This window comes from Cetorhinus maximus, unplaced genomic scaffold (genome assembly GCF_964194155.1).
Source record: "Cetorhinus maximus unplaced genomic scaffold, sCetMax3.hap1.1 HAP1_SCAFFOLD_154, whole genome shotgun sequence".
Taxonomy (NCBI): domain Eukaryota; kingdom Metazoa; phylum Chordata; class Chondrichthyes; order Lamniformes; family Cetorhinidae; genus Cetorhinus; species Cetorhinus maximus.
The window spans coordinates 602,603-627,674 of record NW_027596144.1 but is presented as its reverse complement, the minus strand read 5'-3'; the positions used below and the strand labels follow the sequence as shown (position 1 = coordinate 627,674).

Sequence of the window (25,072 nt, the reverse complement as noted above, 5' to 3'; positions counted from 1 at the left end):
CACATCTCTATCAAGTTCATATCATCTCGCACTTGTGTCCTCACCCTATCCATTGCTCCAATCACCACCCACACATTCCACACGGTGCCATGTGTCCTGCTCACACTCGCTCCATCTGTTTTCACGCAGGAGAAGCCTGCTCATATCAGCAGGGAGAGGTCCCTGACTGGGGGTGGAGTGGCCCACGTTAGGCCCCTCACTCACTTTGAGGAACGTGCTATTGTGCTGACTGGTGAGGACCTGGACCGTGCCTGCGGTGACGGTGAGTTCGGTGGCGAACACCCACCTGAGAATCCTGCACAGCCTCATCCCTCTCTAAATGCAAGTGTGAGTGCTCTCTCTCCTGCTTTTGACTCTGCTGCCATGCACTAATTCTCTCTACTTGGGTTCACAGGGAGCTCTACCAAGCGACCAACACCCTCAGCCAACCAGTCCCTCAGCTCCATCCAGGTCCTCACCTCCAGCCTAGAGGACACCTCCTCCATTGAGGAGCTGAAAATAAGCAGCCTTGAAGACCCGTCATAGCGCTTACCTACACCCTCCACCAGCGCAGAGACACATACCTCGGTGGGACCTAGATCTAGAGCAGGCTCAGGTTCACAATCTGGTGGTCACCACACGGATACGTGTGTGCCGCAGGAGGAGGAAGGTTTGGCCAAGCTCCCCGGCACTCGGAGGACTGCTGGGGAAGAGGCATCTGTGAGGTCCGAATCCGATGACAAACCTCTGGATTTGGCCTTCCAACTCATCTTGCAGAGTCCAGCAAAAGGCGGGGGAATATCACGCAGAGCTGTTGGAAGCCCTCAGCAGAGTGGCACGCGAGTCGGAGGAGTGTGTCTGCCTGCTCTCTGATGAAGCAGTCCCCACATGTGCACGTATGGAAGTCTCTGTTGGAAGGATGGCAGACGCCATGGAGACCCAGGGCCAGCAGAATGTGGGGATGTGTGCAGACCTGCACTCCATCACGGGAGCCATGGGTTCCTGCAGTGGCAACGCAAGAGAGAAACGGGGCACCTTGATGTCCCTCCAGGTGCTCCTTCCCCTCAAGGAGTCAGGCCGGGGCCCCTGGACACCCAAAAGGAGGAGGAGCGGTAGCTGTACACCCCTGGGTCATCCACTGAGGAATCTCAGAGGCTGTCCTCTCCCTGTGAGTCCCTCAACCTTGTCCTCTGTCATCACAGAGGGAGCAGCTGGCTAAAGAGTGATTCTGGAGGGAGAAGTGTGTGTGTGGCAGGGCCTTTCGGAGCCTCGTGGCAAGCCTCTCCTACACACGCGGATCCTTCACGTATCACACTCACCTCAATGTCCTGAGCGTTTTCAATGCTGTTTGCTGAGGTTCGCTTTCAGTTGTCCATCTGAGCTGACCTGCATCTCCACCCACCCACTGATCACACTCCCATGCAGCACCTGACCTCGCCCACCACAATTCTCGTTTCACTTTCGATTTATACAGCATGGTGGTGATACAGTATTTTATTCGCTCCTCCATCCTTTCCCCTCCCCCAGTCACCCATTTCCTTTCCCACATCACTGTTGACCACCCTGGCATCACCTTCTCCTCCCCTCCCTGAGCTGCCAGCCACGACCCTTTTCTTTTGGGGATGTCCAGGTGAACGTGCACGTTCCTTCCCAAAAATCCCACGCCCATCCACTATAACCTCCTTCCCACCCCCAGGGTCCGTGTCTACCTCTGAGTCCCCACCAACCACCCTCGCCACCCCTTCTCTGATACCATAAAACCCCCACCCTCCCACCCTACCGCCTCACTCTGCCCTTGGTTATTCTCATCATTCCCTCATACCACACCCACCCTCAGTTTGCTCCCCCAGGGGGCAATCATGGACTCATCAGAGCCCTCCCTTGCACGTTCACCCCCTGGACATCACCCACTCACCCCCTCTCTGGACCCCTTCCCCCACTTGGAACCCCTTTCCCTCCCACTTCCCGGACTCCCCCCGCTGCTTAGTCCTTCCCCCTTCCTGACTCATTCAGACACCCTTTCTTCATCCGCCACCCTTAGTCCTTCCCCCTTCCTCCAACCTTACTCCTTCCCCCTTCCCGATCTCTTCTTCCACCCTTACTCCCTCACCTTTCTGCACTCCTTCCTCTCCCCAGACTCCCTCCTCTCTTTGCACTCCTTCCTCCCCTTGGACACCCTCCCCTCTCCACACTCTTTCCTCCCCCTGGAGTTCCTCCCCTCTCCGCATTCCTTCGCCCCTCTGAACTCCTTCCCTTACACCTTCCATCCCCACTTACACCTACCTCCCCAGTTGCCGTCTTCTCCCCGGCCCCCCTCCTCCTTCCGTACTCCCTCCTCCCCTCCCAACCTCCCACCTGACACCTTTGTTCCCCCCCCCCTCCCAACCTCAACCCCCGACACCTTCATTCTCCGGTCGATCCTAGAACTTCCTCTCCCGCCTTCCGATACATCTTCCACTCCCAAACACAGCTGGACCTTCCTCTCCACCCCCTTGACCATCATCCATTGTGAGCAGACCTTCAACGGTGACTTTCCAACTTTGTGAGCTGCTTCGCAGCAAAGCCATATCTATGAGAATCCACCCAGCATGCCATGGACGTTCCTCCAGGGTCCCATTGCTGTCGGGCTCCAGCATCTTCTGCTCCTCGGATGCCCTGGGTGTTAAGTCCCGACTTCTGCATGTCACACTTGTCGAGATGTGTTCTGCACCGATGTGTTGTCCTGCCGACGTGGGCAGACAATCCAGTGTGGGGGTGATTCTGGCAGGCTGGCCTTATAATGATATGCAGATGTATTACAATGAGGTTCCCAACATCCGATGAAGGGAAATGCGGCCCGCCATCGACGGTCAGAGCGGACGATCGCAAACTGGTTTCACGACATCGTGAAACCAATCTTTGGCCTTCTCGCCATATTGTCCGCTCATGCCACCAAACACGCCTGACACCAGCGGGCACGAACAATTCCGCCCAGAATCTTAAACTACAATGCCATTTAACCCATCCTTAGTGCAAGACACCATCTTTGTAAAGGTGTTGAAATGCACATGAGAATGATTAATTCTCTGATTCACAATTAAATTGCCTACTGGCACTCATTAACAAGGCTACATGGTGCATTGTGCTGGCTAACACTTCAATTAACATCCTCTCCCAACAGTGACCAGGTGAAAAGGGGTAAACAAGTTGTAGCTGAGGATTGTGAGGGCTGTATAAAGCTATGTTCAGCTTTCACTGTTCACTTGCTGCTGAGGTTGGACTGATCTCACTTTATTTGAAGAGGAGTTTTGAGACATCCTGGGAGTTATTATTGATCAGACACTTAACTGGACCAGCTATATAATTACTGTGGCTACAAGAGCAGGTCAGAGGCTGGGGATTTTGCGGCGAGTAACTCACCTCTTGACTCCTCAAAGCCTGTTTGCCATCAAATAAGGACAAATCAGGAATGTGATGGAATACTCTTCATTTGCCTGGATGAGTGCAGTTCAAGCAACACTCAAGAAGCCTGACACCATCCAGGACAAAGCAGCCCTCTTGATTGGCACCTCATCCACCACTTTAAACATACACTCTCTCCACCACTGACGCACGGTGGCAGCGGTGTGCACTATCTACAAAATGCACTGCAGCAACTCACCAAAGCTGCTTCAACAGTAACTTCCAAACCCACAATCTCTACCACCCAGAAGGACAACAGCAGTAGATGCATGGGAGCACCACCACCTGCAAGTTCCCCTCCAGGTCACACATCATCCTTGCATCCACCAACACTTACATCCCATGAAAGAATTAAAAAAAAACTTTCTGGGACACTTTGTTAAGACTTCAGCAACACTCTTATCAACATTTTTCCCAGAAATTCTCTGACGATATCATTTAAAGAGTCTGAATGCCATGCTACTCCACCTCTTTGTACATTACAGCAGTCACCAGGAGAAAGGGATTGGTGATTGGCAATTTACTAGGGGCTCCCCTTGGTCTGGAGGACAAATGGGAGGAGGAATTGAGACCAGGCAGAGCATCACCAGTGGCCTCCATCCCCACTGTGGGTACAGGGCAACCTACTCTTCTGAACCTCCTCCACCTCAGAGCTGTGTCCGAAAAGCTGAGCACTCTCTATCTTGGTCCTTGAGCCATCCTGAAACATCCTGTTGTGTTTCAGCCAGCACATACCACATCTCCAGTGGAAGTGGCTGTGTGTGAATGCTAATTGTGCCACTTCAACAAATTCCACCTAACCAGTGCTTTATTGCTAAATCTTCAGGTGTCTGTTTTAGTGCCTGCAGGTATGTTTAAATCATGACAATCACTAATTAGCCTCAGAATTGTGGGCTAAAATCAGATTTTTTAACAGGCATGTCTAATTAGCACAGCACCCACATAGTGCCTGTTTGATGCTAACACACACAGAATTTTTCTACTTGATTTCCTACTTTTTTCAGTTATTCATCCAATTGCGGTTTTCTACTTGCTGACCAACCTATCCAGCCTTACATGTCCTCCATTCCTCTAACTCCAGCTTTCAGTGCATGCCTCTTCCATCACTTCATTTTTTAGAAAACTACCAAAAGCTGGCCAACAGCTTCACAAAAGCTAACAGCGCAAATATAGCCCTAAAATCAGCTGTAGCTCAGTTGGTGGCATTCTCGTCTCTGAGCTCTGAGTTCTGGGTTCAAGTCCCACGCCAGGGCTCAAGTGCCCTTTAAGGGGCTGCCATTTACTTTGATTTAGTTTGGTTGGACTCAAAAGAGTTATAATAATCCAGGACACTGTAAGGCAGTACTGAGGGAGCCCTGCACTGTTGGAGATGCCATCTTTCACATGAGATGTTCAACTGAGGCTCCGTCTGCCCTCTCAGGTGGACGTGAAAGATCCCATGGCACTATTTTTAAGAAGAGGTGGGAAGTTATCCCCAGTATCCTGGCCAATATTTATCCCTCAACCAACATTACAAAAACAGATTAACTGGTCATTGTCATTTTGCTGTTTGTGGGAGTTTTCTGGCTGCAGATTGGCTGTCATACTTCCCACATTATAACAGTGACTACACTTCAATAAGTACTTAATTGGCTGTAAAGCACTTTGAAACACCCTGTGGTCATGAAAAGTGCTCTAGAAATGCAAGTTTAAAAAAAAATATAGCTGTGAAGAAGGACAGTTGCAGTGGAACATCGAAAAATTATTCTTAAACTGCAGGTGAACCCAATAATTGTTCACTTTCATCATGCAGGGAATAAACACAATATTAAAGTGCATAAAAATGGAGTTTGTAGCAATAGTGAAGTTAAAAATTACTGCGAGGGATGTGACTGATGAAGGTGCAAGGCTTGTTTTCTCAAGGCCATACGCCCCTGAAAATTTTGATTTTTGACAATGTGCTTTGTGAATTTTACAGCATTTGGAGCCTCCTATAATTCTGTCTTTCAACAAAAAATAATCCTTACTGGAATGGTTAGATATATTGTAATTGTGAAAACAAAAGTCGTTGTATGGAATTTAATAAGTCAAAATAAATGGGATAAAGCCATCCATTAAAAAACTAGAGGAAGTCAAAAGAACATGTTAAGCGTTTGTTCTCTATTATTACCAACATTAATTAAAGCCTATGTTGCTCTTTTGAACTTGTGAAGGCAGATTTTTTTCTTTTACTAGCATCCATAACCTTTCGGTGGAGGGGTGGGGGACAGTTTCAGATTTCCACAATCCTTTGTGTGAAAAAAGAACTTCCTGCTTTCATTCCTGAATATCCTAGTTCTAATTTTTAGATTATGCCTCCTTGTTCTGAATTCCCCTAACAGAGGAAGTAGTTTCTCTGTGTCTAGCCTATCAGATCCCCTTATCATTTTAAACATCTCAATTAGATCACCCTTCAACCTTCTAAACTCGAAGGAATGCAAGCCAGTTTATGCAAATCATCTTGGTAATTTAACTCTTTAAGCCCCAATATCATTCTAGTAGATCGGCACCATATCCCCTTCAAGTCCTGCTCCCAGTACGCCAAATGGGATCTGACCAAAGCTTTGTACTACTGAAGTCCAACCTACTACAGATGAAATCCAACAGTTCCTTTAGCCTTTCTGATTACTTTTTGTACCTGCTCATTGGTATTTAGTGATTTGTGTGTAACCCAAAGCCCCTTTCTCCTCCACAGCTCAAAGTCTCTCACTTCAAGAAAATATTAATCAGCTGTCTTGGCACTACTCTCAATCCTTTATCTACTTCTGTCTTCACTTGAAATTCCAGCTGTTTGGGCAGCCCTTTGGTCACCTTTCCCAACTCACCACAAAGGCTTGGTGTCTATTTCTTTCTCCCCCTGTGTAGGGCCTTTCCCCCTCCTACATTAAAGACCTTATTTAAATCCAACTTTCACTAATCGATCTTAATCTCAATTCAGTAATTACTTGGGCCTTTATGTAATGAATAACTATTTTCCTTATTTCAGCTTTGCTGACCCCTCACATAAGCACATGATCTCCACTTACCCATATCATGTGCAAACAGTGGATCTAAGTAAACCAGTCTAATTTGATGAAGGCAGATCTTTTTGGATCAGTTTTTTTTTTGAAGGCAGTTTTTGCTGCTTGAACATTGTGAACGGCAATGGCTAAAATATCACCTATTTTACTGAAAGCTCTTTGTTTCTCTCTTAGGTACACCAGATTCCTCGCCTGTCAACAAAAAAGGAACAAACAAGCTGGAGGAAGGTCTTTATGGTAATTGCCTTATACCCTAGTGGCAGATTCCCAGTACTGCAGCAACCTGCATTGTTATTAGGAGCCCTTGGTCCTTTCTGCAGTGTGTAACAAGTAGAAACTAATCAGTAACACAAAAAAAGCACATTAAACCTGGTGAGCATGGCTCTTTGTCATAGATCAACTCCACCTTCTCACTGTAGTCTTTAAACCAGGAGGGTAAGTGGCCCCTAAGATATGTACCATTGAGCTTAAATATAAACTTTTAAGCCCATGTTCTCATTAATTTCCATAAGTTTCAAGTTGCTGACACTAATTGATCTTGATTTTCTGATAAAGATTTATCCACCAATGTGATAACAGCACTAAGAACTACTCCTTTCCTCAGGCCCATGAAATTTAGCAGGACAAACAATGAATAAGAAATATTCACATCAGTAAAATTGAACTGCAGGTCTCAAGCTACTTATGGCCCAGAGGCAGTAGTTTAGACATCCCTGCAATATTTCTTTTTTCTCCAGAAAGACTCCTAATTGCACTTGAACCCATTTCTACTGTTCACTGTAATGGCTTTCCCTGATGGCTTGTTCCACAAATCTATTTCTTTTGGATTGAAATGTTCCTCCTGACTTTCCTTAGTGCTTCTAACTTCTTACTTTATGTCATGTTAACTGATAGAACGGGATGGGTTACAAAAACAGCTCTGCTTGCGTCAAACAATAAGTGCTAGTGGTACAAATTGATTTTATCTGTGGAGACATCAGGAGTTGGTTCAGCCACTATCTGTGTCAGAATGATCTGCAGAGAGACGTTCAGTGCCAGGAGTTTAATGACCGTGAAAGAGTTAATACAGACAACACATATAATGACACAAATACATGTCACACATCTGTGGCTTCAGCGTGGATAGAGATGGAGGATCCATGTGTATGCTGTCCCTTGAGCTGTGCATGTTTCACAGGTTGTTGGTTTGCTGAGAGTTATTTGCCTCTTCACAGCTGGTGCCTCCCTTAGAGCTCATAGTCAAAACTGGATGTGGAAGATTTCCATTGGTTAGTTTCATTCGGTGGAGATCTTTCAGACACACACACTGCTGCCATCTGTGGGCAACCTCTCTCACTGCACATTATCAAACCTGCCACTGTATATGTGGATTCATTATGTAAAATTAACCACATCTCTTTCTGAGGCTTGCATTTATATAGCGCTTTTCACGACCACCGGACATCTCAAAGCGCTTTACAACCAATGAAATACTTCTGAAGTTCACTGTTGTAAGGTAGGAAATGCGGCTATGTTTTCTCAAATTAGCATTCTTGGCTCAGGTTGTATCGCTCTTGCCTCCAAACAGCAGGTTGTGGTTTCAAGCCCGACTCTAGAGACTTGAGCCCATAATCTCTGCTGGCACTATAGTGCAGTACAGAGGGAGTGCTGTCATTTGGATGTGATATTAACCTGAGGCCTCCTTTACCTCTGTCCCAGTGGTTCTGGTGGATGTCAAAAATCCCATGATACTACTTGAAAAAGATAAAGGATCTCTACCAGTGTCCTTACAAATAGTCCCGCAGCCAACCCTACCACAAAACTGGGAATTGGTAAATCATCTCATTGCTGTTTGTGGGGCCCTGATCTGCACAAAATGGCTGCCATGTCTACCTGATTAACAATCTAAAGAGTAATTAATTTGATGTAAAATGCTCTGCAACATCCTCAGAGATGTGACGAGGAGCTACTTACATGCAATTTCCTAATTTTGTGCATATATTTACAAGGTAGGAATATATCCTGGTTTGTAGTAATTTCATTCAAAGTTACTTCCTGTCCAATACTGCCTTGCTCTGGCATTCAATCCCCACTGACATAAAATTCCTCTGTTCTTGTCAGTCTCTTTAGAGAGTTGGTAAAAAGTAACAGGTGATGCTGTCTGTAGGGTTGCCAAACATCCAGGATTCCCCTGCAGTACTCAGGAATGAAAAACTAATCCCCGAGACACTGCTGCAGGAAATCCTGGACAAAAATCAAGGAGACATTAAGCTAACTTGTTTAATTTCTTACTGACTTCAAAGACTTTTATTTATCAGTTGTAAAAATATTGAAGGAGGGTTAAAGCCTATATGATCAGATGGAGTGGTCAGCAGTGGTCATCCCATGAAAACTACAGGTCCATCCAGAGCAGGCAACACTAGCTGTGTCTCATGATGCTTTCTGTATCTTTGACACAACCTCCCTTATAAACCTGTTATTGTGACTTGCCTCTCTCTTGAAGCAACTATGATTGCTGGGATATGTAGATTGCAAGGGCTGGGAGGTTATTTTCCCATGGAAAGCACCACAATTGAGCCTGACCCTGTCCTCGCCTGATAACCTCATCCATGCACACACATCTTTCAACAGCAATTAATGATAGCTTTCAAGAGGAAGAACATGGTGTGATTTTACCCTCACCCCTCACCCTCCTGCCCACCGCCCCCAGCTCACTTGTAAAGTCTCAGCTTTGGGGATTTAAAAGTGGAACATTTGAGGAGTTAGAGCTGCAACATTTGAGGAGCTGGAGCCGGAACTTTGGGAGTTAGAGCTGGAAAGTTTGGGGAGTTAGAGCTGGAATGTTTGAGGAGTTAGAGCTGGAAAGTTTGAGGAGTTGGAGCTGAAATGTCTGAGGAGTTGGAGCTGGAATATTTGGGGTGATAGAGCTGGAATATTTGGGGTGTTAGAGCTGGAAAGTTTGGGGAGTTAGAGCTGGAAAGTTTGGGGAGTTAAAGCTGGAAAGTTTGGGGTGTTAGAGCTGGAAAGTTTGGGGAGTTAGAGCTGGAAAGTTTGGGGAGTTAGAGCTGGAAAGTTTGGGGAGTTAGAGCTGGAATGTTTGAGGAGTTGGAGCTGAAATGTCTGAGGAGTTGGAGCTGGAATATTTGGGGTGATAGAGCTGGAATATTTGGGGTGTTAGAGCTGGAATATTTGGGGTGTTAGAGCTGGAATATTTGGGGTGTTAGAGCTGGAATGTTTGAAGAGTTAGAACTGGAATATTTGGGGAGTTAGAGCTGGAATGTTTGGGGAGTTAGAGCTGGAATGTTTAAGGAGTTAGTGTTGGAAAGTTTGGGGAGTTATAGTGGGAACATTTGTGGAATTAAGTTACGACCGGTCCCCTTGCGAGGTCCCCAATTTGTTATGATTCTGGATAAGATGCCCCCAATTTGTTAACTTCCCGAACAGAAGCCCAATTTTGTTATGCTCTGGGGTGAGGAGGAATGAGCTGGCTCCCCTTTTTTAATCAACCCCCTCAGTTGGCCATTACAAGGTTAATTTAAAAGGAATCCTTTCCCCCCGTGGATACCTTTCCCCCAGTCCAAATGTGTTCATTTTTTAGAAGAAGCCAATTTAACCAGGCTTTCTTGAGTCAAACAAATAGTCAGTTTATTAGTCACTAAAAGCTGAGAAAAATAATAAAAACGCAATACATGTACACACGTATAGTAATGGGAAATTGAGAGTCCAAATAACTGTTTTTTAAAATATATGAATTAGTCTTTGGCTTGTCCACGAGGCATAAATGGCCAATACGTTGTGGCTGTTAAGTTGGGTGATTCCGGTAGAACTGATTTTGGCAGTTTCATAGTTGGTTTAGCGACGTTTGGTTCTGCAGGGTATCTGAGGAGGTTGTCCTATTTCCATTTTGATTGTGGCTTCTGCTGAGCCATGCCCAGCAACAGAGAGAGAAAGAGAGGCTTCACTTATAACTACAAGGGTGACAAGTTGGTCGTCTTGTGCTGTCACTCTCACAGCACACCAGCAGACACTGTTCTGCAGCTAGCTTTTTAACCCATTTTCTCTGTGCATTCCATGAGGGGTAATAGCCGACTTGCATCCATCTCAAAACTATTTACATATTCTGAGATATACGTCAACAGGAGATGGATTTTTAGGTGACTGCTGTGACGTGCCAATCAGTCTTTTGTCTCTGCAACCACAGGAGATTAAAGTTCAGTCTTTTGCATCTTTCCTATCCTCTTTTCAAGTGTCTCTGCTTGTGAAAGGCCATGACACCTTTTCAGGTGCGACATTCCATTTTCGGTAAGGACAGGTCTGTCAGTATAATCCACTAGGAATTTTCCAGAAAGTGGTCACTTTACATTATAAGCCATCTTTTGCTCAGTGTCCTTGCTTGTATTTCTTTAATAACACACAAATTTTCCTTAAAAAGTTCAATATTCCCATAAATAATTTGTGGTGGTAATCGGCTTTTCATGACAGTTAGAGCTGGAACCTTTGAGGAGTTAGGGCTGGAATGTTTCAGGAGTCAGAGCTGAAATGTTTGAGGGGCTAGCGCTGGCATGCTAGAACTGGAATGCTTGGGGAGTTAGAGCTGGAATGTTTGGGGTGTTAGAACTGGAACGTTTGAGGAGTTAGAGCTGGAATGTTTGGGGAGTCAGAGCTGGAATGTTTGGGGTGTTAGAACTGGAACGTTTGAGGAGTTAGAGCTGGAATGTTTGGGGAGTTAGCGCTGGAATGTTTAAGGAGTTAGAGCTGGAATGCTTGGGGAGTCAGAACTGGAATGTTTGAGGAGTTAGAGCTGGAATGTTTGGGGAGTTAGCGCTGGAATGTTTAAGGAGTTAGAGCTGGAATGTTTAAGGAGTTAGAGCTGGAATGCTTGGGGAGTCAGAGCTGGAATGTTTGAGGAGTTAGAGCTGGAATGTTTGGGGAGTTAGAGCTGGAACGTTTGAGGAGTTAGAGCTGGAATGTTTGGGGAGTTAGAGCTGGAACGTTTGAGGAGTTAGAGCTGAAATGTTTGAGGGGCTAGCGCTGGCATGCTAGAACTGGAATGTTTGAAGAGTTAGAGCTGGAATGTTTGGGGAGTTAGAGCTGGAATGTTTAAGGAGTTAGAGCTGGAATGTTTAAGGAGTTAGAGCTGGAATGTTTGAAGAGTTAGAGCTGGAATGTTTGAAGAGTTAGAGCTGGAATGTTTAAGGAGTTAGAGCTGGAATGTTTAAGGAGTTAGAGCTGGAATGCTTGGGGAGTCAGAGCTGGAATGTTTGAGGAGTTAGAGCTGGAATGTTTGGGGAGTTAGAGCTGGAACGTTTGAGGAGTTAGAGCTGGAATGTTTGGGGAGTTAGAGCTGGAACGTTTGAGGAGTTAGAGCTGAAATGTTTGAGGGGCTAGCGCTGGCATGCTAGAACTGGAATGTTTGAAGAGTTAGAGCTGGAATGTTTGGGGAGTTAGAGCTGGAATGTTTAAGGAGTTAGAGCTGGAATGTTTAAGGAGTTAGAGCTGGAATGTTTGAAGAGTTAGAGCTGGAATGTTTGAAGAGTTAGAGCTGGAATGTTTAAGGAGTTAGAGCTGGAATGTTTAAGGAGTTAGAGCTGGAATGGTTGGGGAGTTAGAGCTGGAATGGTTGGGGAGAATCTTGTTCAGAATCTAGTACAAAATATGGGAATTTGCCAAACGTATTTAATTGGCCAGCACAGATCATATGGCATAGCTTAGGGCACAATGATTTACAGATGGCTACTAACTATGTACTGGAATAGGTTATACAGCATGAAACCTGGTATTAGTTGTGATAGAAATTGATAGTGTTTCAACCCTGTGTTTATCAGTACACAGAAGATTAACTGTACTGCCAAATAGCTCTTGAGAAGATACTCCTTTATAATCCTATGCAGATCAAATTTTACACTGTCCTGTTTACAGTTCACCAGAGAGATCAGTTAGCCTGACATGTTCCAGACAGAGCTCTTTCAGAATCATGCTGTTGGGCAGGTTGTTCTGATGCTGGACAAAAGCAGAAAACAAACCCTGGATAGCTTCCTGCATCTCTGTACTCTCTTTGAGTCACTGGCTGTGGTATTCATTGTCATAGTAGTGGTAGGTATTGCATGAGGCTCCATCTTCCAATGTCGCCCATTCCTCCACCCCATATTTCTCCTCTTGCCCTTCTAGTCCTGAATCTGGTGACTCATGTTGGGGTAGGGCTCCACAGGTTGGCTGTACCTCACCTAAGAGCCAATTCTTGTGTGAGTCTAGACTGGGTAATGATTAAGAAAGAAAAAAAAAAGCTTGCATTTTTATCCACTTTCATAACCCTGGGATACCCCCCAAAGTGCTTTCCAGCCAATCACTGTACTATTGAAGTGTAGGCACTGTTGACTATGGAAATAAAGCTGCCAATTTCTGCACAACATGGCCCCATGAACAACAATGTGATAATGAACAGATAATATGTTTTTGCATTGTTGTTTGAGGGATAAGTATTGGCCTAATCACCAAAAAGATGTACTTGCTCATCTTTAAAGTAGGGCCATTGGACCTTTTGAGTCTACCTAAGAGGGCAGACAGTGCCTCAACATGTCTCATCTGAAAGACAGCAGCCCTTTCAATAGTACTCCTTCAGTGCTGCACTGGAGTGTCAGCATGGATTTTGTGCCCAAGTCCCTGTAATGGAACATGAACCCACAACCTTCTGACTCAGAAGCAATAGTCCTATCACTGAACCGCAGCTGATAGTATTGGCAGCCTATTTGATCACTATGGCTGAGCATGATCCCATTTTCATCTAAGCTCCACATATCTGTTCCTGGAACTGGATTATTGGATAGTGATCAAAAGTTGGAATGTTGATCTTCTCCCTTCTCCCCAACTCAACCTGCAAACATTGAGTTCAATTGTAGCAAGCCTGATCTCCATCCTGGCTGAGATCAGTCAACACGGCACTGACCAAAGCTCAAATCTAGAACCTTCATATGTTCAGTACTGTTACAGACAGGAGGGGGGTTAATTTAAACAGAACTGGAACATAAGCAAAACTGGCGTCAATGGGAATAGGGGGGAAACCTCTCTGCTGGTTGGAGTCATATCTAGCACAAAGGTTGTGGTTGTTAGAGATCAATCGTTTCAGTTCCAGGACATCATTGCAGGAGTTCCTCGGTAGTGTCCTAGGCCCAACCATCTTAAGCTGCTTCATCAAAGACCTTCCTTCCATCATAAGGTCAGAAGTGGGGATGTTCGCTGATGATTGCACAATGTTCAGCACCATTCACAACTCCCCAGATACTGAAGCAGCCTGTGCCCATTTGCAGCAAGACCTAAATAACATTCAGGCTTGGGCTGATGGGGCAAGTAACATTCGTGCCACACAAGTGCCAGGCAATGACCATTGCCACCACCTTCTCAAGGGCAATTAGGGATGGACAATAAATGCTGGCCTAGCCAGCAACACCCACATCCCACGAACGGATATAAAAAAAACCTGTCTGTAAAAAGGTGTTTTAATTTGTTTCTCTCTTTATAAGCCGTGGCATATTTCCCAACACCCTCAGTTTTGGTGTGATTCAATTTTCTATTAATAACCCCACAGCAAACTTGAGATAGGATGAACTCCAAGGGTTAGTTTATTTGCACAAACTCAAAACGTGAAAAGAGGGTTCACAACATCCCCCTCGCATTCAGATAGTACAGAGGGATAGAGAAAAGAAAGATTTACAGTACAGAGACCACAGAGAAAAGCAATGTTGTTTCACGTGGGTTCTAGAGTCCAGAATCAAAGTCCAATGAGATATTCCTTCACGGAAGTCCATAGGTTGAAAACCGTTGCTGTATAATGCTCTTTTCCGGTGGTGTTGACTTCATATGATGAGATAGGCATGAAGAGATGAATCAGTCTTAGAGGTGATGGTACAAAATTTCCAGCAGAAGCAGTTTTGATGGGAGCCAGGTGTTCAACCTGTGCAGAGCTCCTCTTCTGTTAGGCTGCTAGTCAGATGGTAAACAGCAGATTGAGCTATGCAGTTTAGCAATGCAATATTACTTGTTCCACTAGTCAGAGGCCCATGTCATATGAGTCCCATCTCTTCACCAGGTCTTTGACAAAGGATGTGTATCCATCGTATGGATTACAAAGACTTAAATATCTCAGCCATTAGGAATTGAAAGCAAGGTTGCGGGGCCTTTATCTTAGCAGACAATCCATCTCCTTTAGGCCAGCCTGGGTTATTAATGTAGATGGCCTTTGTATAGCTTTCTGTGAAGTTGGGTTATACAGTCCACAAATGGCCATTAGTGGCTTCTCAGCGATAACAGTGTGTGAGTTTTCCCAAAACTTCCAGGTAGCTTCTTTTGTTCGGGGGTCACAGATGACATAAGTTCAGCTATTTTAAAGGTCTTTGTTCAGTTTAAAATTTTAGAAATAGCAATGAGCATATCTGTATATATTTTATAAATATATACAGTGTGAAGTCTTAGTGCCTCACAGTACCATACCCTGTAACATATTTACCCAACAACAACTTTTGTTTATTTTGCATTCCTCACATGCAGCAAATTCTCTGAGTGCTTTATATTAAAGACAGAAGAAAGATAACAGTTGGAGCTGAGCTGAGTAAAATGACAGTTTTTGAAGGTAGTGAGGGAGGTGGCAAGGCAGGGATTTCCCGTTCCCAATTGCTATCTAAAGCCCCTTGCTAGAAGCAAGTTTATTTCTGCTTGTTAAATATCTGCTGGCATTCATTGTCCAGTTTACAAATGGAAAATGGTCATTTTGCTTAAGAACTTGGGGGGGAAACCAGCATCTGTGGAACTGTACTCCATCGAGGAAGCAAAAGGAGCTTTTTGTAGGAACAGACAGGAAAAGGAAAAAAAATCATTTAATTAGTTTGAAAGACTACTGATTAGGAAGGAATGAACTGCAATATTAATGTGATGGAGGGAAAAGATCATGAATGTTAACCCAGCCCTGAGATTGAATGACAGATTTGCTTTCACTCCCATCATCTGTTCCAAAAACAATTTTAAAATTGAAACAACTTTAGTTGTCTAAAATTCTGCATCCACTATATCATAATTATACATAACTAGTGAGTGAATCTCCTAGAGTGTTAAATACCAATGGCAGTTTTCAGGTGAAGTAGGGTTAGATGGTGGGGGATAACTGAACCAGAGAAATGTGTTTGTGAGACAAATATTTGAATATGTGTCAGCTAGATTAGTGGTTACTGACGGAGAGTAGTTTAGCAGTTTCCCTGATAGTCTGAAGCAGGCATGTCCAACCTGTAGTCCTAGGGACACATGTTGCCCCAAAGGTTGACCCTCATCTGACATCTAGAAGCAAACATTTTCCACTGGATAGTGATCTGGAGCAGAAACCCTGCCTGATTTTACTATTACATAGCCCAGGAGTGCTGAGGCCAAATGTGGCAAGCCAGTTATTCAATCATCAAACTCATCGGAGACGAGGGATCAAACTGTATCCTTCTGCTTCACATGCCTTAGCATTTAAAACTGTGGGTTATGTGCGGCAGCGCCCATAACCTCTGTGATAAGGCTCTTGTCATGGAGATGCAGTGGAGGCCCTAAAAATCGCTCAATTCCAGGAGGATGATGGCAACATGCAGTGATGACATTCCATAGATCTTCACATAGCCTCTGTCTGAGGGCAACTCGCTTGTGCTTTGTTATCAGGGTCACATCATGGAGACACAGGTGTCTTTAAATGCACCTGATCCTTTGTCAGTCTTCAGCACCTAACCCCTTCAGGAGCTCAACATCATTTGTCGCAGATGCTGTCGAGATGGGGGCCAGCCCCACCTTAAAGGTGCTGAGAGCACACAGAGAGAATGACAGAACTCTGTGATGCCTTTCCATCAAGCTGCAGGCATCACTAATGTGTCCAGTGAGTTTGAGGCCGGACCATCGCTTTGGTCTGAAGGCCGCACAAAGCACAGGGAAGAGGCCCTGGACTGAGATATCTGATTTTATCTTGTGCAGGAACCAAGGTTTCACGTCTGAGTGACATGAACACTGCTCATCAGAACAAGGAGCCATAGGCAGGGAGACATTCTTGGGAGTTTATTTACAATAGTGAACATTATGTACAAGTGATTAACATCCGTGCTCAGGCTGTGCAACTCCATCTTCTTAAATTTCCTAATGCTGCTGCTACGCCTTGGTGCTGGGGTCCTGCTGTGTGGTAGTGGCACCCTCTTCGGCCTTTGGAGCTGAAGCTGCTAGGGTCACAGGGAGAGGGGATTCGGATGGGCCGGACGCTCCCGGAGTCACCTGGATGGATGGCCCCGGGGTGTCGAGCTGCTGGTCCTTCTCCCTATGGTTGCCCCATAGCCCCTGGCTGACTCCTTGAGGAGAAGGGGAAGCTGCAGTGAGATCAAGCTGCCCCACACCTCTCTTGTGTACACACTGTTAGAGGCCAACAATGGCGTCAGCAATGGAGTTCAGCCCATACAGCAGTGCAGGACCGATGTCCTGGACCAAGCTCTCCATGGTGGCCGCCATCATACCAGTTTTGACCTCGATGCATTGGCATGCTGGCACTATTACCTCAGCCTGAAGGCGGACGGAGAGTGCAGTGGACATACTTTCCTGATGTTCCCGGGCTTGCTTTTGCAGCTCCAGCAACTGTGACATGATTGAGTCCAGAGGCTCGTTGTCCGACTCAGACTCAGCAGATTTATGTTCTCCAGCAGTCCTCCGAGTGCCGGAGACCTGGGAAGTCCCTGCTGCCGCCTACTACCGATCAGTCAGTGCGATGTGCTCACCAGATTGTGATCCCGAGGCTTCTCTAAAGCTAGGTCCCACCGAGGCGTGTGTCTCTGCGCTGGTGGAGAGTGTGGATGAGCACTGTGATGGGTCTTCAATGAAGCTACCTTCAGATTCCTCTTCAGAGGTTTCTTTGGGGCTTGATTGGAGGCCTTGGGTCATGGGCTCCATCGGCTGTCTCCCAGATGTGCCTGCGAAAGCAAGGAGAGATAATTAGTGCATAGCAGGGGAGTGCAAAACAGGGGAAGTGACTCACAGCATGGTTGTCTGATGGATATTGCTCTGCTGAATCCTCACTTGGTACAGCACCACCGTCAGCACAGAAACAGTCCAGATCTTCGATGACCAGCTGGATGACTCTATTTTCAAAATCTGTGAGGACCTTGATTTCAGGCATCCCTTCACTAGTCTGAGACATCTCCCTCTTGTTGTGTGCCAGCTTGTCCTGCATGAATACAGATGGGCAGAGTGTTAGCAGGGTGTCTGCCAGACCAGATGATAAGCATGCATGGCATGTGTGGGTGGTGAGTAGTGCCACGGATGGAATGAGGACAATGAAGGTGCGTGAGAGAGAGTGAATGGTGATGTTCCTTGACTGGCAGTGGGTGAGATCCCTGTGGATGTGTGATGGGTTTGTGATTGTGTGAATTGGAAGTGATGAAAAGACTGATTTACCCTGACAGAACGGAGGAGATCATTCATCTTCTTGCGGCACTGGGTAGCTGTCCTCTTTTGCAGGGCATTGGCACTGACCGCTGCTGCCACACCTCACAAGCCAGTTTGGTAATGTTGCTGGCCTTCCTGCGGCCAGAGCGGGAGTAGGAGACATTATGGCGGGCCTCCAAGGTGTCCAAAGGGTGCTCAAGGAACGGGTTACTGAATCATGGGGCTGCATTCTTCTTGTCTTTCGGGGCCATGTCTCCTGTGCAGCAGTCCTGGGTTGGAAGCACTGAGAGGTGTGCGCACGGCTGCATTTTAAATATGGCGCCTGGCGTGATGAGGTGGCGAGGTGATGGCATTGTGGGCAAATGAGAGCCTGCCCACCATCGAAATGGCGTGTTTCCAGTAATGCATGATTAACGAGGTGGGATTGGGACGATACAGTGTGAAAATCTGTCATTGCGGCCGGCGGGAAAAATGTTCATTTTCCTGCCCGCTACCGTACTTAGTGCAACTCTGGGACGATTCCACCCTCTACCTTCCATTCTTACCCATCTAATTGTAGCCAGAGCCTCTTCTAGTGGTTAAAAGTGGTTTTTCAGACTGGAGAAAGGTTTATCGTGGAATTCCCCAGGGGTCGGTGTTAGGACCCCTGCTCTACCAGATATACGTTAGTGACCTTGACCCTGGTGTACAGGGCACAATTTCAAAATTTGCAGGTGATACAAAACTTAGAAATATTGTGAACTGTGAGAAGGACAGTGTAGAACTTCAAAAGGACATAGACAGTTTGGTGGAATAGGCGGACAAGTGGCAGATGAAATTGCATGCAGATAAGTGTGAAGTGATTCATTTTGGTAGGAAGAATGTGGAAAGACAATATAAAGGGTACAATTCTAAAGGGGTACAGGAGTCAAGGGACCTGGCTGTGTATGTGCCCATGTCATTTGAAGGTGGCAAGACAAGTTGAGAGAGCAATTAATAAAGTATACAGCATCCTAGGCTTTATCAATAATCCTGGGCGTTATCAATAATCTTGGGCTTTATCAATAGGGGTATAGGGTACAAAAGCAAAGAACTTATGTTAAACCTGCATAAAACACTGGTTCAGCATCCAGTTCTGGGCACCGCACATAGGAAGAATGTAAAAACATTAGAGAAGGTGCAGAAAAGATTCACAACAATGGTTCAGTGATGAGGAACTTCAGTAAGGTGGATAGTTTGGAGAAGTTGGGATTGTTCTCCTTAGAGAAGAGAATGTTGAGAGGAGAATTGATAGAGGTATTCAAAATCATGAGGGGCCTGGACAGAGTAGATAGGGAGAAACTGTTCCCATTGGTGGAAGGATCAAGGACCAGACGGCACAGATTTAATGTAATTGACAAAAGAATCAATGGCAACATGGGGAAAATCATTTTCATGCAGTGAGCGGTCAGGATCTAGAATGTACTGTCTGAGAGTGTGCTGGAGGCAAGTTCAATCAAGGCATTTAAGAGGAAATTGGATTATTATCTGAAAAGGTAAAATGTACAGGGGTACGGGGAAAAGGCAGGGAAGTGGCACTTGGTGAATTGCTCCTTCAGAGAGCCAACACAAACATGATGGGCTGAATGGCCTCCTGTGATGTAATCATTCTATGATTCTAATGCCTGCACTGTTGCATCAGAATCCCTCAAGGATCTTTCTTTGGTTCCCTCCTCATCCCCAACTACATACTCCCCTTGGCAACATCATTTGCAAATATTGGGTCATCTTCACACATGCACACTGAAAATATCCAGCTCTAATCTCCACCACCTCTCTTGATCCCTTCATTGCCACTATTAGGCTCCTTGTCTGACATCCAGTCTTGGATCAGCTGCAATCCAAACTGAAACCACTGTCTTCAGACCCCAACACAATCTTCAAATTCCTTGAGCTGAAGTTCTGATCATTTGTGTTGTCCACCACAAAGACTAACCACTTGCCTCTCCATAACATTGCCCACCTCCACCCCTCCCTTATTTGCTGTTGAAGCTCTCATCCAAGCTGTTGTCACCTCCAATGCTCTCTTATACCTTCCAGAAACTTCAGCTCACCCAAAACACCTTTGCCAGTATGCTGTTTACCCATTGCCCCTGTCTTTGCAGATCCACCCCCTTTGAAAAACAAAAAGCCCATTGCAGTATACTGATACTCCAGTACCCTGTAGTACACTGATACTCCAGTACCCTGCAATACATTGATACTCCAGTATCCTGCAGTACATTGATACTCCAGTACCCTGTAGTACACTGATACTCCAGTACCCTGCAATACATTGATACTCCAGTACCCTGTAGTACACTGATACTTCAGTAACTTGCAGTACAGTGATACTCCAGCACCCTGCACTACATTGATACTCTAGTACCTTGCATTACATTGATATTTCAGTACCCTGCAGTGCATTGATACTCCAGTACCCCACAGAACACTGATACTCCAGTACCCTGCAGCACATTTATACTCCAGTACCCTGAAACACATTGATACTCCAGTACGCTGCAGTACATTGATACACTGGTACCCTGCAGTACATGGATATGCCGGTACTCTGCAGTTCACTGATATTGCAGTGCACTGCAGTACATTGATAGTCTAGTACCCTGCAGCGCATTGATACGCCAGTACCCTGCAGTACATTGATACTCAAGTACCCTGCACTACATTGATACTCCAGAACCCTGCAGCACATTGATACTCCAGTACATTGATACTCCAATACCTGGCAGTACATTGATATTCCAGTACCCTGCAGCACATTGATACTCCAGTACCCTGCAGTACATTAATAGTCCAGTACCCTGCAGCACATTGATGCTCCAGTACCATACAGCACATTGATACTCCAGTGCCCTGCAGTACATTGATACTCCAGTGCCCTGCACTACATTGATACTCCAGTGCCCTGCAGTACATTGATACTCCAGTGCCCTGCACTACATTGATACTCCAGTACCCTACAGCACATTGATACTCCAGTACCCTGCAATACATTGATACTCCAGTACCCTGCAGTACATTGATACTCCAGTGCCCTGCAGTAAATTGATACTCCAGTGCCCTGCACTACATTGATACTCCAGTACCCTACAGCACATTGATACTCCAGTACCCTGCAATACATTGATACTCCAGTGCCCTGCAGTACATTGATACTGCAGTGCCCTGCGCTACATTGATACTCCAGTGCCCTGCCGTACGTACATTGATGCTCCTGCATCCAGCATACTGCTAGTAGTCCAGAATGCCATAGTGCATTCATGCTCTGGAGTGGGTCACTGATCTGGTTTCACACACTGGAAAGGTAAACTATAAAGTCCAGGTAGGTGTAGACACTACTATATTTTAACTTGGAACAGAACAGTTTGCAAATGGTTGCTTCTCTACTCCATGCTGTGTTGTTGATCTGGACCAGGCCAGCACTTGGGGTGCTGCAGTTGCCCATGATTTTCCTAGACTAGCAAAAGGGCAAATCCAGTTGCCTCTGCTGCAAAGTGTTTCTAAGGGCATCAAGTCATAACAGAATTGAACCTGATTGAATTTTTCTGCATCACATAACATTCAAGCTCACGAGACAGGTGGTCACTGTGTGACTTTAGAGGTGGAATTTAATTTCCTCCCCTGGGGCAAGTTTGGAGGCAAGGGGGCATTTAATTGGGTGGGAGGGTGCCAGGTGGGGACCCCGCCACTTTCCCGCTTCGATTAAGTCTGGGGTGGGAATACCCATGGACAGCCTTCCTGTCCTGCTGCCCAATGAGGCTCTTAAGTGGACAATTAATGTTCACTTAAGGGCCTCATTGCATCACCGCTGGTATTCAACCAGTGGTGGGTGGGGCAGTCACCATATGGGAAGCCCAAAAAGCAAACCCTGACAGGGTTGCTTGTGACCTCCTGGCGAGCTCCCTTGTTCAAAGGCACTCAGTATCTGATCAAGGGACCCGGCGTCAGGTAGGGAGGGCCTACTGAAAGTCAACCCCTGTCCTTGCTGCCAAGCCCCCAACCCCCTCCCATGGCCCCCATCCTGCCCTAACTCACACGTGGCCTGGGTCCATCGGTGATCCTACACCCCTGGTGGTTGCATTACTGGCAGCTACCACCGCTCCTGTTGGCACTGCATGCAATGCACAGCGGCCAGCCTCTGATTGGCCAGCAGCTCTTGGTGGGGGCGGGGTCTGGATTTCCACCCCTGGGGTCCCTGATCCCAGGGCAGGTTCACTGCTGACTACTTAGTGCCTGAGAGGTGTTTAATTCGGCAGGCCTTCCCCAAAGGAGGCGATGCAGGGCTCTTGACAGCTCTCCAGCCAGCAGACGAGATCCCCGTCACCTGCATTAAAATGGGAGTGGGAGAAATAGCATTGCCAACTGAGGAAGGTATTATACCACAAAGCCTGGTTCACATCTAGCCTTTATCAGTAGACAATGGATAATCTATACTGGCATATGGTTCATCAGAAGAACCTTTCCAGAAAAAAAACTGTACACGTCATATTTTGTTTTGTCTATCACCTTATTCTCTTCTGTCTACTTTTCACAAAAATGAGAAGTTAGTCTGACATGTTCCAGGCAGAGCATCTCTAGAATCAGTTTGCATGAAAGCTGCCTTTATGATGAGTAAAATGGAGAAAATTATTAGTTCTAGGTTCTCTTCCAGATCTGCATTTGTTTGCCTGGTTCTGATTCCTTTGCTTAGTTGCCATGATACATTCCTTTCATGCCAAATAGTTAAAATATACTGTTTTTGAAGTAAATTATGTTTATATTTTATTTTAACAGAGACTATGCTGAATGTGCTGGCTGCTTTAATAGTCCCCATTTCAATGTAGTGTTTTAACATGATTAGCATCTATTGGTGAAATTTGGTTGTTAACTGTACTTTTTACATTGTTTTCTGTTGTGATTTAATCACAGATGTAAAGCATTACCACCCAAGTAGAAAATCACCAATTAAACCAATAATTAAGGGGCGGAACGGAGTAGAATAAGCCCAGTAACTATTTGACGTCAATGTATTTGTGCACAGAACATGTGTCGTTAACTGTTAAACTGCTGAGAACTCCAGGCTTCCTGTGAAGGCCACTTTTATGGTTCAAACACCAAAATAGACACCAATATTACAGGTGATAAAACTACTTTCAGAATGCAAAGATAAAAACAAAAAGCTAAAAGCTACTGCGGATGCTGGAAATCCAAAACAAAATAAAAACAGAATTACCTGGAAAAACTCAGCAAGTCTGGCAGCATCGGCGGAGAAGAAATCAGTCAACGTTTCGAGCCCTCATGGCCCTTCAGCAGAACTGAAGCATAGTTTCAACAAGGGAGAAATATATTTCTCCCTTGTTGAAACTATGCTTCAGTTCTGCTGAAGGGCCATGAGGGCTCGAAACGTTGACTGATTTCTTCTCCGCCGATGCTGCCAGACTTGCTGAGTTTTTCCAGGTAATTCTGTTTTTATTTTGTTTCAGAATGCAAATATTGGCCCAGATCTTCTGATCTCCAGATAGTCAGAACCAGATGTACCCCAGAAGATGTGCTACGGAACCCATGGAAGTTCCAACGCGCTTGACTGTGAGAATTGCATAGGAAGTTTGAACTTCCATTGGGCAATTCCCCTGCTCCCCGGGACCCTCCAAAAGAATCTCCAACTCTGAGTTAGAGTTTTGATTTACTTACCTGGATAGTTACCCAGGAAATGTTGGGCAGAAAAATCCTAGTCTAACTCCTGCATAACTATACAACTGACTCCATAATCACTCCCACTGACCCCCCCACCCGACTCCCCACTTGACCCTCCCCAACTACCCCCTGACCCCGCGACTCCCCCAATCCGACCTGACAAACCCCCACCACCCGACTACCCCTCCGACCCCCCAACTAACCCACTGACTTCCTGAGTCCTCCCTTGACCACCCTACTCCCCTGACTTGACTTGTCTACCCCCTACCGCCCGCTCCCCCCTCACCCGACCCCACTACCTGACTTCTGCCCTGACCACCTGACTCCCCCCGACCCAACCTGACAAGCCCCCAACCTGACCTGACTAGCGCCTGACATGACAGCCCCTCCTGACTTGACCCAACTATCCCGACCCATCTACCCACTCTATCCACCACACCCACCTGCCACCCTGTCCACCTGCCACCCTACCCATCTACAGCCCTACCCAGCTGCTACCCTACACAGCTGCCACCTCAGCACCCTACCCACCTGCGACCCTACCCCTTCCAATGATGATCGCCACTCCTCCAAAGATTCCAGCCATTATCTCGATGTAATCTAATCTTAGTTCAGGGACAGTGAGCCTCCCTCAGTGCTTATGTGATTAAGATCAGCTGATAACACAAACTGGAAATTGAACTGTGTCCTTCAAGGCTCTGTGACTCAGTTCCATGCTGCCTTTGCCAACTCTGGGCAGCTGGGCTTAACAGATATAGATGTTGAGACAGTGTTTCTCCTGGCTGAAGAGTCTAGAACTTGAGCGCACAATGTCAGGATAGGGAATCAGCTATTTAGGACAGAGATGAGGAGAAATTTCTTACTCAAAGGGTTGTGAAACTTTGGAATTTTAGACCCAAGAGGATGCTGATGCTGAGTCGTTGTGAATATTCAAGACTGAGATATTTGGACACAAAGAGAATCAAGCGATATGGAGAAAGAATGGGAAAGTGGAGTAGATGTAGAAAATCAGCCCATGATCTTATTGACTGGCAGAGTAAGAGGTATATAGCCTGCGGTAGATCGAGTCATATAAGTCAACCTTTGAATCCTCCAAAAATCCTGGTCTCAGGTTTGGGATTTGACCCACTTAAGTGCGTTTATACACATTGCATTTCTGGTGATGATGAAATGACTCTGATGATTTTTGCTACATGCTTCTCAAGATCAGGCCAGTGACTGGCTCCTGTTCTCATGGCACATTTGGTCTTGGGCTTCTCCTTCAGGGTGGATTCCCTCTTCTTCCATTCTCACACCAGTTTTTCACTAACATTGAATTCCCTCACTGCAGCACAGTTATTTGATTAGTTAGCAAATGTTACAACTTTTAGTTTGAAGCTAGTTTCATACCTCATTTGCTTCGTTGGAAGACTCATTTCCCTTTGTCATTTGCCACACGGGATCTGCTCTGTTTGGGCATGTCTCAAACTCCCACAGAACTTTGTAACACAGCCCATATTACCTAC

At 45.9% G+C, this 25,072-nt stretch overlaps 1 protein-coding gene across 5 annotated transcripts in view; it reads left to right on the top strand.

Annotated features, from left to right (window-relative positions):
• The window catches only part of LOC144672935 (MORN repeat-containing protein 1-like), a 194,490-nt gene that overhangs the window by 78,554 nt on the left and 90,864 nt on the right, over positions 1-25,072 (top strand). For 4 of the 5 annotated variants that reach the window (XR_013574212.1, XM_078534941.1, XM_078534943.1 and 1 more), the window contains one exon: positions 6,633-6,695. The exons of the other annotated variant lie outside the window; for it this stretch is intronic. Coding sequence is in view for 3 of the 4 variants with exons in the window: in XM_078534941.1 (XP_078391067.1) it covers positions 6,633-6,695 (63 nt within the window). In the remaining variant the exon portion in view is untranslated. The remainder of the gene's footprint in view (positions 1-6,632; positions 6,696-25,072) is intronic. 5 annotated transcript variants of the gene reach the window in all.